At 35.6% G+C, this 17,900-nt stretch overlaps 1 protein-coding gene across 3 annotated transcripts in view; it reads right to left on the bottom strand.

The window, feature by feature from the left end:
* Positions 1 to 17,900, bottom strand: part of exoc6 (exocyst complex component 6) — a 180,423-nt gene that overhangs the window by 91,395 nt on the left and 71,128 nt on the right. For all 3 annotated transcript variants that reach the window (XM_051922833.1, XM_028795360.2, XM_028795361.2), the window contains exons 6-11: positions 14,265 to 14,469; positions 12,890 to 13,033; positions 10,694 to 10,762; positions 1,806 to 1,889; positions 1,653 to 1,699; positions 1,422 to 1,542 (exon numbers count right to left, since the gene is read on the bottom strand). In XM_051922833.1, the coding sequence (XP_051778793.1) occupies positions 1,422 to 1,542; positions 1,653 to 1,699; positions 1,806 to 1,889; positions 10,694 to 10,762; positions 12,890 to 13,033; positions 14,265 to 14,469 (670 nt within the window). The remainder of the gene's footprint in view (positions 1 to 1,421; positions 1,543 to 1,652; positions 1,700 to 1,805; positions 1,890 to 10,693; positions 10,763 to 12,889; positions 13,034 to 14,264; positions 14,470 to 17,900) is intronic.

Genomic DNA, 17,900 nt, shown 5'->3' with positions numbered 1-17,900 from the left:
TATACAAAATGTCTAAATTAGTTGCACTAGATTAAATACTTTTCTACAAATTTTAAATTCTTCTGCTGTAAAAAAACTGTTTTTCAGGTATTGTATGCTTTTTAAGTAAACTTAAGCAGGAACATTTCATTTTTTGTAATACTAATACTTTTTGTTTTTTTTTGTAAAATAGTATTTTATACTTTAAGTCTTCTGAAATGATTTACACAAGTACTGTACCAGTACTACAATGAGATATTTGGTGTTCCACAGTAAACTTGCCATTTGGAAATCTAATTCATCTACAAAATCAAAAATAAAAAATAATGTCTATATGTTCTAAAAATGATCAGTATCTTGAATTCCCTTATAAAACTGCAATAAACAAGTTTATTGAACATTGTTTACATGCAGCTTCTTGTTACAACCTCCAACCTTGATAATCAGGCCATTTGATTACATGAATGCTGAATCCATAAATCACCTCTGTAATGGGTAGGACCTGCACGCAGACATGCAACAGTCACTATTCGGTAAGATCACACTGAGTGCAACAATAGCCAATTAGCTACTGAGGCTCTTCATTTTGTTTTGTAAAGTAAAACACCAAAAGAGGATGAACATGTTTTACTCGTGTATGGACAAAATATCAGGCAAAATGCAAGCCCTTTGATGAAAGACTGTGGGTGTGTATTCATGAGTTATTCCAAACCAGGGAAATTTGTTTTAGTAAATTAACCTAAAACATGTGCACACACCCACATAGACACATAATATGAAAGCAAACCATAACAACAAAGTGTATTTTATATTTTACAGAACTTTAACAACTTAAACCACTGATAGTTTAAGTTCAAATTTTCGATTAAGGTACAAATGACCATATCGAAGTCACCATTTAAGTAAAAACTTACAAACTAATTATTCAAAATAGCATTGTCACTGTGCTACAGATACAGGAGGTGCTCCTCAAAAACGACACCAAGAGCTTACTTCTGCTGCTATTTATTTTGGAAACAGAGGTGTTTGGAATGATAATTAGCAACTATTTCCTGGTGGTGCTTTCAGTGCTGAACTATTCAATCTGATCTAATGAAGAGGTCACTTAAGACTAATGGGGACAGATTGCAACAATAACAGCAGATTAACTCTACATATTCTAAACCGTTGGACTAAGAGCATGTTTGTAGGGCCTAGTCAGTTGTAAATTACTAGTGGATTATGTAAATAGCCTACAGCTGTGACTCACAGCCTGATCCTTCTGGCAAAAACAAAAGTTCTGCACGGCTCCGCCCAAAGTTAAGTAACCTTTAATCACAAATTGCTACAGTACACATAACACTTAATAAATTAAAACTACTTAAAAAGCAGCCAAAACAGGGAAATGCATTGCATTTTTCAAAGACACGATAAAGTCCACACAAAAGGGATCCCTTTCTTACCGAGTGTGTTCGTAGAACTGCTATGATTTTGGAGAGGGCCATACTCCACAATTCATCAGTGTAGGCTCTGGTTACCAACCCCTGGGTTGCATGCAAAATATGATCCTCCACTACAAAAAAACTAAAATAAACATTCCCAATGAGAAACTGTCATCTTTTTAACCAGTCACAGATGTTTCTTTTTAATTTGACGTTTTCAGTAAAATAACCCTTTTTCTTGAAAAATCTTACCCAACAATCTGGTTAAAATATCTCCTGTATCCTTCAACGGTTTCATGCTATAATAAAGCAAACACACAAATAGGTGTGTTAAAATTTGAGTAATTTGCTAAAGCTGCATCAAGTGTGAGGCAACGAAAACAAAAATAAATAAAAGAATCTTACCATATTAGATTGAGGCTGTAATACTAATCGTGCTTGTTTTCTTCTCTGTTTTCGGTAGTAGTTTTCAAAGGTTTCTCTGTCACCCTGTGAACACAGCATACATTAGAAGAAAACTAAAATCATGATTTGTACATTGTTTGCCAAAAATGATCTCCACAAACTAAAATACTAAGGTGAAGAAAAGAAAGGCTGAAAACACTGATTTGAACATTCTTCAGAAATTAATAAAAGTTTACACTGTTAGTAATTAGTAAAAGATAAAATTTAAAGCTGAAGTAAATATCTAATTAAATGACTTTACACTTTAGTAGTAGGAAATGGAAGTCAGTGATTTGAACTAAAGCCTCCAACTATTGCAGACCTCCAGAAACCTTAGGGGACCTTGATGCAAAACACAACTGAAAATAGTGGCAGCAATTTAGCTGCTCCAAATCAACTCAAACCACAAAAGGTGGAGGGAACCCTTTTATACTAAAAAGAGATTCAAGGTGAGTGAAAAGTACAAGGCAGGTAAAAGGCAATCAAGCACAGCAATATTGTTCATTGACACAAAGTACCATAAGAAGAACTATCTAATTAAGATAATCCAGATTTTTTTACAAAAAATATATACATACACAAGGGCGGCACGGTGGCGCAGTGGGTAGCGCTGCTGCCTCGCAGTTGGGAGATCTGGGGACCTGGGTTCACTTCCCGGGTCCTCCCTGCGTGGAGTTTGCATGTTCTCCCCGTGTCTGCGTGGGTTTCCTCCGGGCGCTCCGGATTCCTCCCACAGTCCAAAGACATGCAGGTTAGGTGGACTGGAGATTCCAAATTGGCCCTAGTGTGTGCTTGGTGTGTGGGTGTGTTTGTGTGTGTCCTGCGGTGGGTTGGCACCCTGCCCGGGATTGGTTCCCTGCCTTGTGCCCTGTGTTGGCTGGGTTTGGCTCCAGCAGACCCCCGTGACCCTGTGTTCGGATTCAGCGGGTTGGATAATGGATGGATGGATATACATACACAAACTCTATCATGGGGGCACTTTATCCTTCTTTTGTAGAATGTAAGGTATTATTAATTGAATTACAACATAATTTAGTTGTAACTTTAATTTTCATAAATAAGGGGATGTGCCTTTACAAGAATTTTGGCATTTTGGCCATTAGAATTAAAAAGTGGGAAGTTAAGCAGTGGGAGTTCAGGGTGCTGTTTTTAGATGGGTGCAGAATTGGCTCAGACACAGGAAACAGAGGGTGATGGTGCGAGGAACCTCATCAGAACTGGCCGATGTTAAGAGTGGTGTTCCACAGGGGTCAGTGCTAGGGCCGCTGCTATTTTTAATATATATAAATGATTTAGATAGGAATATAAGTAACAAGCTGGTTAAGTTTGCAGATGATACCAAAATAGGTGGATTAGCAGATAATTTGGAATCCGTTATATCATTACAGAAGGACTTGGATAGCATCCAGGCTTGGGCAGATTTGTGGCAGATGAAATTTAATGTCAGTAAATGTAAAGTATTACACATAGGAAGTAAAAATGTATGAATACACAATGGGCGGTCGGAAAATCGAGAATACACCTTATGAGAAGGATTTAGGAGTCATAGTGGACACTAAGCTATTGACTTCCCGAAAGTGTTCAACAGCCATTAAGAAGGCTATCAGAATGTTAGGATATATAACACGATGTGTGGAGTACAAGTCCAAGGAGGTTATGCTCAACATTTATACTGCACTGGTGAGGCCTCATCTGGAGTACTGTGTGCAGTTTTGGTCTCTAGGCTACAAAAAGGACATAGCAGCGCTAGAAAAGAGAAGAGAAGACCGACTAGGCTGATTCCAGAGCTACAGGGGTTGAATTATGAGGAAAGATTAAAAGAGCTGAGACTATACAGTTTAAGCAAAAGTAGATTAAGAGGCGACATGATTGAAGTGTTTAAAACTATGAAGGGAATTAGTACAGTGGATCGAGACTGTTATTGTAAAATGAGTTCATCAAGAACACGGGGACACATCTGGAAACTTGGGTAGGGTAAATTTTGCACAAACATTAGGAAGTTTTTCTTTACTCAAAGAATGATAGACACTTGGAATAAGCTACCAAGTAGTGTGGTAGACAGTAAGACGTTGGGGACTTTCAAAACTCTATGTTTTTTTGGAAGAAATAAGTGGATAGGACTGGCGAGCTTTGTTGGGCTGAATGGCCTGTTCTCGTCTAGAGTGTTCTAATGTTCTAAAAACCCCTTTTAACATTTGATTTTCGAAATTTGATATCTAGAACTATGGACTGCACGCAGATTTAGAGATCCTTATGAATTTCATTTTTTTATATGCACAGTGAAGAACAAAATTAGAAATAAATGATTTGTTCATTCAATGCAATGTAATGGAGATGACTTTGATGAAAAAAAATAGTTATTGCTATAGTATGTTGCTTTAAAAACAAGATTATAACTGCTGGTGAACTAATTGTAAATCTTATCCTAATATTTCTGCTATTGATTAAAATAAAATATTTCGCAAATGCATTTTCTAATTTTTCTGTAAACATACCATTTTACTCAAGCAAGCACTATCTGTTAGATTCTACAACTTCCTGAGTAAAGTTTGGCACTGTTGTTGTGTGCAACTGTTTCATTTCTTTTTTTCTTTTCACTTAGTTTTTTTCAAACTGAAATTTTCTGTTAGATCCAGGATGCAAGATGGCTGCAAAATGCTGACAATCCTTTGAAAAAAAAAATGAGAGGGGGCTACATGATGTGGCAGATGTGGTCTTCTGAGTCAACATGCCATGCCATGGTAGTCACTATTATCAGTATTTAAAAGTAGCCTTACAAATATCTTTTTAAAAAGTCGCACTTAGAAGTTGCTCTTAATTGTTCCATGTAAACTCATTGTTTTACAGAATGGTTTTTACTTTCCTGCATCATTCTTGTCTTCAGCACTATGGTGCTTAATTTTCACTCAGTAAGAGCTACAGTAGTTGGCTAAGCCTGCACATCTATCAACGCAGTAGCAGGTTAGCAACACATGCATTCATAAATAGGGCCAGTTAAGCGTTTTATTACCACATACTGCTTTCTTTAACTTGTCTTATTGTTGTTGCAAAATATCTAAGTGAATAAGCAGCATGTCCGAGGAGCCTACCTAATTGTTGTATTTATGTATGTATTTATTTACTTTTGTGACAGCTGGCTAATTTTAACAACATACTCCAAGTTCACCTATATGAAACATATAAAATATATATGACTGTCTAACTTTACACATTATTACCTAATGAATGTATGTATAAAGCATCACAATACTATTCAATTCATTTTTGTCCAGCGCTTTTTACTAACTACATGCTCAGAGAATTTACACAAGCCCTCTGCATATTATATTTAAGTTATGACAAGCTGACCACAGAGGACAGCAAAACAAAAACTCCATACAGTAAGGGTTCCATATAGTGTAACAATATAGACTTGCTCTGACTTAAATCTCAGTTTTGTGAATAGTAATCCTAGCCTGCTTTTTTATTTTTCCTTCCATATACTGTATATTAATTAATCAATACTATGTACGGTATTGTTAAAGATAAGTCTCAAATCAGTAGTTTATGTTGTGAAGTGCAGGAAGTGGTCACAAACCTTACTCTGAGCACAAATGCTTTTCAAGGAGCCAAAAGATCAAATAAAGCGGGAATTTAATTTAAATATGATTAGATACAGTATAAAGGATTACATAAAGTCCCACACACAGTGGAGAAAACAATCACAACTTTTATCCAAAAGAGTTTAACTTTACCATTACTGGCACTAAATCATAGTGTTGCAGGTCTCCACACTGTCCTCTAACAACTTTTTGGACTCAAATAGTTCTCAACAGTTCTCTTATTTTTCAAAACAGTTAACCTCTATTGACCCACAGTATTTAATTTAGGGTCTCATAGGGCCTGATGCTCCACTGGTAGAAGACCCTGCTGATCAAAAATCTGGCGGCTTTATGCCTAAATAAATATACACTAAGTGGCGACTTTATTGGGTACACCTCACATTACTTAAATAACTATTACTTCAAACAATCGGTCACTTGAAACTTGATACATAAAACTGTAGCAGGCAAACACTGTCAACATTTTAAAAGGTAAGACAAGTGATTCAATTTATTTTGACCATAGTATGACTGCTGGTGCCAGTGATGGTGGTTCCAGTATCTTATAAAACAGCTGTTCTGTCGGGATTTTCCTGCAACACAGTCTCTAGAATTTGTGCCTTATATCAAGGTTAATGGAGCTTGAATGGTAATATTATGAAATATGAGTACATAAAATATTTGTGTGTGCACATACCAGAGATGGGACTAAGTCCTACATATGCAAGTCTCTGGTAAGCTACAAGTTATAACCTTCAAGTTTCAAGTCAAGTCTCAAGTTAGGATGATAGCACTCGAGCAAGTCAAAACGAGTCCCCAAGTTGTATTCAAGCAAGTCAAGTCAAGACACAGTTAAGAAGACTTGAGTAAAAAAGTGCTTACATTTTCATCACAATCTGCAATTAATCTAATTATGATAATTTGTGACATATACTAACAGCTAAGCTAACAGACTTTCTTGGACAAAAAGTAAATGCAACTGTTGTATAAAATAATTGTTTTACTTTGAAGTAATTTGCATAAATACCGTACTTTGAATTCACAGAGTTTACTCATAAGTGAAGTGTGTCACTTCAGAGTATCCAAACTTGTAATACATGGATTAGGGTCGTGGAAGTCTATCCCGGGAAGCAAGGGGCACAAGACAGGAACAGTCCGTGGACAGGGCACAGCAAACACACAGACACAGTTTAGCATTGCCATTCTACCTAACATGCATGTCTTTGATACTGTGAAAGCAAACCCAATCATACACGAGAAGAACATGCAAACACCACATAGAGAGAAACCGGGAGATTAATAAACTGCTACACATTCATCTCCCGTTTTAAAATAATTTCTTTACATCAGTTTGCATATTGTAGGTATTAATTAACTAAGTATTTCAACAATCCTCCATCCTAGAGGATCAAGCTTTATCACTTATTTGTGGCCACATTATCACGCCTTCATGACTGAACACCTGATCAACAAGATAACTGGATGTAGGCAATGCCGGTATTCTCACTGCCACTTTTAAAAACGAGGAAGAGTCAGTTAGATTCTTTTGACTATCACAGATATCCAAACAGTGCGGGGCAACATAGTGCCACAGTGGTAGTGCTGCTGCCTTTCAGTTAGGAGACCAGGGTTTGCATATTCTCCCCATGTGTGCATGGGTTTCCTCTGGGTGCTCCAGTTTCCTCCCACAGTCCAAAGACATGCAGGTTAGGTGAACTGGCAATCCTAAATTGGTCCTATTGTGTGATTAGGGTGTGTATATGTGTGCTTGCCCTGCAATGGTCTGACGCCCTGTCTAGGGATTGTTCCCACCTTGCAATATTTGCTAGCTGGGGTAGGTGCCAGTTCAGGACTAAGTGGGTTTGACAATGACTTACTGACTGGTACAATGTAAACATCCCTAACTCACAACAGCCCTCACTTGTGCCCATGATCATCTCTAGTAAATTAAAGTATATAGAAATAGTGAAGGTAATTGCAAAAGTTAAAAGATGTTGAGTAAACAAATGAAAGCTGTCAAGTTACATTGAAACAACAGTAGGGTCGCGAATAAAATCTCTCCACAGAGGAGAGATTTAACTAAAGAGTTAAAGCAACCTTAACTCTGATACTGCAAGGCAGGGCTTTGACATTGGCGATAAAACCAGTACCCTTGCACAGCACTTAGGAAATAGCACTTAAGGGAGGATCTCTTACTATATATGAAAAAGTATTTATGATGCTTCTTTGTACCTTTCTTTGGCGTGGTTTGGTTTGGCGGCGGTACAGATCCTCACTTGGATCGACAGGTTATGGAGATAGGAAATCAAGTGCACAGTGTGTAGCACTCCTGCCCAATTTGAAGACTGTCCAATTTGAATACATGCAGGAGGTTATGGATCAACGTTAGGGAGGGTCTGCATGCAATGGGGTTAGTAGTGCTGACATGAAGTTAAGGAGACAGAGTGCAGGTTCTGCAGCCTAAGTGGTTCCTTAGTTGGAACAATGACACATTATAGTATTTATTGTCAGCTGTCTAGCAAGATATAACTGTTTTTATGAATCTTGAAATGGCAAAGTCTGAGGATGTTGTTGTGTCTTTCATTTTTGAACCTCTTGCAGACAGCCACTCAATTTGTTGCAGTGTAGCTTGCAGTGAATTAAAAATATTCAAAACTGATAACCCCTCCAAAAAGTTGATCAGTCCCAATTACTTATGTAGGCATGCAGCACTAAGGCTACATTAAGGGAATGTAAATTAAAAGAATGCAATTTCAAAAATGTTAATTGTGGTGCTATAACGTGACTTAGTAAAGCATTAATCTTGAGTCAAGCCAAGTCACAAGTCATCAATAACCAAGTCTTTTTAATGTTGAGCTGTTTTTTAAAATTCTGTCAAGTGAATCACAAGTCAGAAAACTTAAGACTCTGGCAAACACTGTTTGCACAGGGCATCAGGAAGGTCAAATGGGCTCATTATTGTGCTGATCCTCCATACCAATAACACTGATCTGGGCGTGAGATGGCTATGGCTCAGCATGTTTGATTACTGTGTTTTTTTCATTGTCACTGTAATTCCTGTGTACAAAGACTCAGCATACATAACATTTTATGTAGGTGGTCACACAATTAAACATGTTTACAATGGACACAGCACTGAATGAAATAATATTCTATAAAGCAATATGATTTTAATTGTTTTTACTTTTTCCATGTATACAAAGAAGTAGGAAGCAAAATCAGCATGCACTATATTTACAGTCATGACAGGGAGATGCATAGCTGTCTGGAGCCAGGAGGCTGAGTGTGATTAGTGCAAGTGAACAGAAGGATTTCAGTTCTTGAAGATACCATAATGAAGTAACTTTAACTGTAATGTATTGAAGTCATATTTAAACAGTCATTAAGCTCTACATGGTAAATTTATCTTGTCATGGAAAGGTACCTAAACAGCAGTCTCAACAAAGATGGTTAGCTGACTTTAAATCACATAATCATATTTAATATTTAAATAGCTTCATCCAGTTTTACATTAACAGAAATGGCCAAGTACATTTACATCAGCCTGCTACAACAGAATTACACAGTTGTCAAGCTCTTTATGCTATTCATATTATGAAGTATTAAAGTATATGGTGACTGGTTTAACAAAAGTGAACAAACATTCATTAATCTATTTGGATTTACTGTATGTAGTAAAATGTTGAAAGGTTATCTATGGCTCTCACTAAAGCCTTAGCAGATATTAACTTACAGATCTGCACCATCACTGATGCCTATACACCAAGCAGATTAAGTAACATCCCATTGTTCTCTTTAAATAAACATACTGAAGAAAAAAAATGTGTTTAGTTAAATCAGCAAGAATGGCTACAGATATAACTCAGTTTGCATTGAAGACCATAAAACAAATGTACACTACAGAAAAAATTATAATTACTGACTATTACATTTCTCCAGTTACTGATCATTACATTTCTCCTGAAATGGATTAACTGGGTTCGACAATGGCTGGATATTACTCTGAACTCAACTGGATTGTACTAGAGATATACACTGAAAGTAGCAAAAAAAGTTTGATATAATTAAACACATAACATTACCAAACTCACCTGATCCAATGCAGGGTATCTGGCCCCAGAGCCTATCCCAGGAACACTGGGTACAAGCTAGGAAACAGGCCTGGACAATATGCCAGTCCATCAGAATTTAGATCTGCCAATTAACCTAATGCATATATTATTTGGAATTTGAGAGGAAATCTGGCATATTTAGAGGAATATCCAGAATTAACAGAGCATGTCGACTGCACAAAGACAACCACCTTGAAGTGGGATTCAAACCCAGAATACTGGATTTGTGAGGCTGCATTTTTACGCATTGTGCCACGCTATAATTAAGCACTAGAGATAAAAGTTAAGTTTTGTAAAATAGTCATTGTGGAGTATTGCATATCCTAAAATCCAATTCATTCTCACTTAATCCAGTTCAGGATTCAAGAGCTCCCAGAAGTCAGATGGGAACATGGATTGAACCCGCATCGTCACAGGGTCATGCTGGGGATGGAGCACATCCTGACAGAAAGAGCACAAAGCAGATTGCAGCCCTGCGCAGAGCACCAGTACATTAAATGGCCTTGAATATTATAATTTATGTAATTTAATTCTAATTGTAATATGTATATCATTTTTTATCTAAAGTAAGTGAATAAAATATTGGGCAAAAGTCAAACTTAAAAAGAGAATAATTTACAAATTAAGGTTCAAACAAGATTTCTAACATTGTCATAACGCAGATTAAAGGAACCTGCTACTTCAGTCGTGTCTTAATATGCCACTCATCTCCTCATCACATCTCATCTTTCTTGTAGTTGCGATACAACCACTCCATGATTAAAGCCTTTTTAATTTTCTTTCTTTAAGCAGCAAGACTTCCATAATATTTTACATTATTGGGACAATAATGATGTAACTTGCAATCTCACATTTTTATGATGCAATCTAATAAATATTGCAATATTAATAAAAATTGCAAGAGTACAAACAAAATTAAAAAAATAAACCGATACAGATTTATTTGCTCCTTCACAATTTCACAGAGAAAACTTCAGAGTAATGGTTTTAACCTCAAAGTTTAATGAAACATAATGAAGACTACAGTACAAATATGTGTGCACACTTAAAATATTACAGAAAGAATTTTGCAAATATTGTAAAGGGTCAGTGAACATTAACTCTACTGCACCCATTGTAACATATACTTGCAATTTCTGTCACTGCATTTACTTACCAGAACAGTATAAATGTGAAGACACCTGTATACGGGTGAAAAATCCACTAGATCTTGAGCAGTTAGAACCTAGGAAAAATGACATTACATATGTATGTTTAGTTTATTAGTTTTGCCAATAATTATAGCTAAAATTGTTGAATTGAATCAGAAATTCCACAACCTTAAAGTACTGACAAGGGTTGACTAGAAAAAAATGCATGCTTTTACCCATTGTGAGCATGTGACTAGATGATGTGACATGTGGATTATGTGACACGAGTAAAATGTGATTTGTTTCATGGATGGTTTATATTGTTGCTGTGATCCAAGCATTTTGTCTACATGGATGCCAGTTCTATCATAAAGTTTGTTATCTCCATTCTTCATGGAAATATGAGATTATTAGACCCACTCACAGGTGGTGCAGTGGTAGTGCTACTGCTTTGCAGTAAGGAGACTGTGGAAGATTGTGGGTTCGCTTCCCGGTTCCTCCCTGTGTGGATAGCGCTTTGAGTATTGGGAAAAGCGCTATATAAATGTAATGAATTATTATTATTATTTATTATTATGTTTTCTTGGCCACAGCCATATGGGGTAAGTATCATAAAGAACTATCATTTTTGGGTGAAGTGATCCTTTAAGCCTAGCCTATGAAATTCGCTTTTTCAGAGAAGGCTTTTTCTGAATAAGCCACATGTGACTAGAATGTCCCAGTTGTGCCCCAGACTTCAGCTACCAGTACTGCAGCATCCATCTGTTGCAAATACTGCCACACTGCAACTGCCAAGCCAAGCTGGTGCTTTCAAAATTCTTGAATATTTTGAACTTTTAATGCATGTAGTGAAATTTGAGGTTTATTGGTTCTATTTTAGGTCAGCAAGTAAAGTAAAAAGTAAATAAACAAAGTTATTATATTTTAAATGTTTTGTATTACATAAGTTATTTAATAAATTCACAGTTACTACAGGAAGGGTGCTATTTGACACTGCTAGTGTGGTGCACTTGAAACTGTAAGGCTGACGTTACAGTTACTGTAGTTATTGCCGATACAGCAATAAAAGCGATGGCTGCCTATAAGGAATGTTTTTTGTAGGAGTATTATTGTTAAGATGGCAAACAGCAACAACCTTACTGTGTGGGAATGGCAGCATATTAAATGCTGAATGCTAAGGTGTCTGCCTTTCTATGTATGCATTATTTTATGAAACTGAAAAAAATTAAATTACCCTTTTAAACTATAACATTCTAGGCATATGAGCGTACTGTACTGCTCAGAGATGCACCGAGTGAGTATTGGCTGATTTCCTCCAAATAATAAAGTGTCAGAGTTACTGCTGATCTGAAACACCTTTGACACCACTTGCTTTGAAAAAGCGTACATTGAGCAATCAGTGCTGCATTTGAGATTAGCTATTTTTAACAACATACTACAAAATTCATTGGACTATACACTTTTACATACATATGAAATTTTTTATTTAAATAAACTGATGACAAAACTATATGACGCAACAATTGTATGTAACACCCTTTAAAAACATTTTAATATCTTCTGTACATGTATATGCTTTAAAAGCCAAAACAATCAATTCAATCACATTGCATAAGGGCAAAAGCCACTCCATCAGTTTTCAGTTTTAGTATCATATATTTAGAATACGAGGACAAAAGTAAGCCTATTTTTTCTTTGTTAGCTGCTTTAGCTTCCTTCTGTTTCCTCAATAAATAACGTTTAGTTTTCTGCAGAGGTTTTCCTTTTAGTATGCTAATTATGTACATTCTAAAGTTGGAATTCCATTTTATTCACAAACTTTGTGCCCACAGTTAGTCAGAATAAAGCAGGGCACATCCTTCAAATGAAACCGCACTTAAATATGAATTAGTGTATTAATTTCAAATGACAGGTAACTTTTGCATCTGTACTCCACTGTTTGTAAAACCATTACTCATTATTAGTAGACATTTCCTTAAGGTGATTTTGATGGATAGGGGTAGATGTCTTACTTCTTTCTATTTTAAGTACATTTCTTTCTATTTCTAGATTTCTGAATTAAATTAATTTTCTTAATTGAATTTAACTAAAAGATTAAAAAAATGGATACCTCAGCATGTAATCTACACTACATGCTTACGGAATGTAGAAGAAGAAAATGTAAAGCTATATATATGCTAATATATATCTACCTTATAACCTTCTGCTAAAGTTAAATTTACCTCTTCATCATTTTCATAATCTTCATCAACTCCATATTCATTGTCTTGATTGGATGCTTTTCCATTGAACATATAAGGAGGATTGCAATAGACTGAATTGGCTTGCTTTTGTACAGCACTGTTAAATGTTCTGTGTTGATGGGCCTAAAAAATATTAAAATGAAATCAAAATCATTAACATCAACCAGAAAAGTGACCTATTAAAAATTGTGATTTTAATGTAAAGAAATTATCTACAGGATATCATATCATTTATTCAGTTTGGAAATGTAGAAGAATGAATGGTTTGAGAAACTATGTTATCTTAAGAATATACATAAATACAATTTGTTTAAACATTATTTATTATTAAATGCATTTTTAGGAACCAGGTAACTTAAATAATTTAATAACAAAAACAGACAATGCAAAACAATTTAGCACAAAATTAACGGTAGAAACATTTTTCATAACCCCATAAAACTAATTAGTGATTGAAAATTATTACAAAACAAACAGCATATAAGATTTCCTATGTAGTTAACTTCATGTTTTCAGAAAAAACACTATGTATATAACACACTTATTATAAGTGACATGTGCTAAAGACCAAGTCTTAAAACTTTAAGCCATATTGTTGTAATCTATCCAGACCGGCACCTCATGGAATGAATCTGAAAACATCTTTTAACACAGTGAAATTTATTGATAAAAAAATACAACTATAAAGCATCTAGTTTAGGCCAAAAATGTAAAAGGCATCCTCTAATTAAAAAATCTACTTTCTCAGTCCTGATTCATCGGTGTACTAAAGCAAACTAACATTACAGGATTGTGCAGAACTGAAGCCAGGTTTATAAGACATAAAATGGGAAACAACATGAATCTGAAGCTAGTCTATTGAAAGACACTTAACACATACACAAAGACTTGTACTTGTACTTGTACAGATTTGAAGAGACACAGTGAGAATGTGCAAAATCCATACATTCAGTCTTAGTATGACTTAGTAATGACTTACTAAATGTTAAATATAAAACTGGGAAGAACGAAATCATAAGTACAAACTAAAACATATCATATAGTCCCCTATGCAAATTGTAAATGAAATAAAAAGTTCAAGACAATTACACTGAAGCTGAAAAATCAAGGCATTTTCATAAACGACACATTTTTGAAAATTAAATAGTTAACACTGCAGGGACAAATGTTTTCTTTAAAAACAAAATAACCTCAGTATCCACAATAATTAATTAAGCATTATATGGTTGTCATTGTTGCAGGTTAGAAACAAAGAGTGACAATAGGAGAATGTGTTCCATGTTTTAAAGGCAATCATCCAAAAGAACAATAGGGTTCTTAAGAATATCACATAATGCGATTTATGTATTCCTACCTGCTTCATTGCTGTTTCTCCTATTTTGTCAGAGTGCTTCCGAATGCTTTCTAAAAAGTCTTTCAGATCTGACATGGAAATGTCCTTAATTTCCTCACGCAATTTGGGTAGAGTTTCTGCCATAATTTGACAAAATCGATACTGGCCAACTCTAGGTATATAAACGTTTTCAAGTTGTTCCATTGTTTTGAGGGCAGCATAGTACCTAAGATGCAAAAATTAAAAAGATTATAAACAATATAAACTATTACAAATTAGTAGCATTCTACTGCTAACATTCCAAATCCTGGCTATAAAATGTCAGCTTTAACTGAATTCTTTAAAAGGTGTTTTATTATTTGCTTTCTTCACAAACAAGGCAAAAATATCATTTAAATGCTGAAAAGGTAACCCATGAAAATAAGAAACAAAACAACAGACTCAGGAAGTATTCAGACTTCTTCACTTCTTGTATACATTATTGGATGTTAGATTTAATTTTAAATGTATAAATTTGCCATTTCTGTTCATCAATATACACTCAATAACCCACAATGACAAAGTAAAAACATGTTTTTAGGAACGTTTGCAAATTTATCAAAAATCAAAAACTGAAATCTCTCACATAAAGTATTCTGACCCTTTGTTTGGCACTCCAAATTGTGGTCAGGTACAACCAGTTTCATTTAATTCTCCTTGTGTTGTGTCTAGAACTTCACTGGAGTCCACTTGCAGCAAACTGAATTGATTGGACATTGTTTAGAAGGTCACACACCTATGTATATAAGACCAAACAATTCACACTGCAAGTCAGGACAAAAACTAACACATGAAGTCCAAGAAGCTCACTGTAGACCTCTGTGATAAAACTGTGATGTGACATAAATCAGGGCAAGGGTATAGAACAATTTCTTAAACTTTTAAATGCTCCCAGAAGTACAGTGGCCTCAATCACTGTAAAATGGCAGAAGTTTGAAACCAACAAAACTCTTCCTAGAGTTGGCTGTCCAGCCAAACTGAGTAAGGCAAGAAGGTGTCCAAGAACTCAATGGTCACTATAATTGAGCTTCAGAAGACTTCTGCTCAGATGCCAGAGCCATTGGAAGGACAACCATCTCAGCAGTACTTCATCAATCACGCATTTATGGCAGAGTGGCTAGATAGAGGCCTTTCTTGAGTAAAAGGCATGACAGCCAACCTAGAGTTTGCAAAATGGCATTTAAAGGACTTTGGTCTACTGAATCAAAAATGAAACTCTTTCAGCAGAACTCCAAGCAGTATGTCAAGTGAAGACTAGGCATTGCTCATCACCTGCTTTACACCACCGCTAAGGTGAAGCATGGTGCTTCTCAGTGGCAGGGACTGGGAGCAGTCCAATGAATGCAGCCAAATACAGAGAGATCCTTGAAGAAAACCCGTCTCATAGTGCATGCAGCCTCACCTTGGGGCATTGGTTCACCCTTCAGCACGACAAAGACCTGAAGCATACAGCCAAGGCAGCACTAGAGTGGCTTCTGCACTTGAGTGACCTAGCCAAAGCCCAGACTTAAACTTTATAGAACATCTGGGGAGAGACCTGAAAACAGCAATTTACAGACACTTCCCATCATATCTAATAGACCAGGGGTCTCCAGCCTTATTTCTCCCGAGAGCTACTTTTACAAACTGAAAATGGCCGAGAGCTACTCATGTTTTCTAACATTTATTCTCATAGCTTATTTCAAACCGAACAATCTGAATAAGCTTGTTTTGCCTGAACATTTACAAAATGTTGGTGTCCACAACTCACATTTTGCATTAAAACATCACAAAAAAAATTTAGTTCAACTGCAAGTGCATTTTGTATGTCTGTATGCATTTTCTAGTGTATCTCACACTATTGAATTGAAGCATGAATGCTGTCAGAACAAAACAATGCAATTACAAATACACAGATATTACTTATTCATTTGTTATTTTATTACATGTCACTGTTTCACTTCACAAGAGTATTCACATGTCCAGTTGCATGTGTGATGTGCTTTTTAGTTAGTGAGATGACTGGCACTACATGGAGTCAACAAGAGAGGTAGGTGTATGGTGGAGTGTAGCCACTTAGGTTCACTCTTATGGAGTCATTTAAATGTTCATCTGTCAGTCTTGTTCTGAACTTTGATTTCATGACACTCATGTCAGAAATGGCAGACTCACAGAGGTATGTAGACCCAAACAAAGCAGACATTTTCAGAGCTGCTTGGTGAAGATTCTTATAGTTATCTGGCTCTACCAAGCTCCAGAAATGCTGAGAAGGCTGTTGAGACTTTAACTGCATATTATTTTGAAGGTTTACTAATATATGATATATAAAATCCAATGTATGTCTGTCCGTCCTCTTTTCATGGGAGAAATACTTAATGGATTTAGATTGGGGTTTTTTCTATAATTTGCTTGAACATTCCAGTTGATTTTGCGACTTCTCTCATTTCGCTATGTCTCATAGTTCACTTGCGGTACCGATTTATTTACACAAATCCAAAAAACATGCAGCGGGCCGAGGGGAGGGGCTTTTCCTCACTCACTCGCCAGCTGCGGGGCGTGTTCCTTAACTCTGCTTAGCTAGCAAACAAGAGAACAATTGAATTCAACTTTGTTTGATATTTAAAATAAAGTGTTACTTAGATCTTGATGCATTTGAGTCCGGATATTCTCTTAAGTGTATGTCATACTGAAAAGATAGATTGCAATTCAGATTGTGGATTGTGATTTTGTGTTAAAAGGATCGTGATATGGTTTTTTGGAAAGATTGCCCACCCCTAATTTGACTAATCAAGTTTTCAAATTTATGTAGAATTCATTAACCCTTTGGTGAGCTACTTGGAAATGGGTTGCGAGCTACCGGTAGCTTGCAAGCAACGTGTTGGATACCCCTGTAATAGAACTTAAGAGTATCTGCTGGGAAGAATGAGATAAACTGGCCAAATCCAGGTGTGCAAAGCTTGTAGAGACCTAGCCAAGAAGAATCAAAGTTGTAATTGCTTCTAAGGGGGCTTCTATAAATTACTGAATAATGGTTCTGAATACTTATATGAATGAGAGGTTTCAGTTTTTGATTCTAAATACATGTGCAAACCTTTCTAAAAACATGTTTTCACTTTGTCATTACAAGTGTAGACTGATGGTCAGAATGGCAAATGTATCTATTTAAAATTAAATCTATGACATAATAAAGTGTGTAGAAAGTGAATGGGTTTGAATACTTACTTTGAATCCACTGATGTTACTCCTGATGTAGATTAAATGTTAAATTATAAAATATATTTTGTCTGATGTGACTAATCATTCCTAGGTTGCTAAAATCATGACATTTTATAAAGCATTTCTTTGAACATATCAGAATATTATGATTTTTGGAAAATTCTAAAGTATTTTTGTATATTATCCGTAATTATTTTTACAACTTTTTATAAAACCAGTATGCTGTCATATTCTTAAGTATAAATAAATTTACATTTAACTACTGCTTTCCCACAATGCTCCTCACCCCCACTCAATCCCATAATAAAATAACAATCCAGCCATTATTTCAAAAAAATTAAAATCAAGCTGCATACATGTGTTACGAGAATACTTGATATTAGAACTGAGAAAAGCGCTATATAAATATAATGAATTATTATT

The sequence above is a fragment of the Erpetoichthys calabaricus genome, chromosome 2 (genome assembly GCF_900747795.2).
Source record: "Erpetoichthys calabaricus chromosome 2, fErpCal1.3, whole genome shotgun sequence".
Classification (NCBI taxonomy): Eukaryota; Metazoa; Chordata; class Cladistia; order Polypteriformes; family Polypteridae; genus Erpetoichthys; species Erpetoichthys calabaricus.
This window is presented reverse-complemented; position numbering and strand designations above follow the sequence as displayed.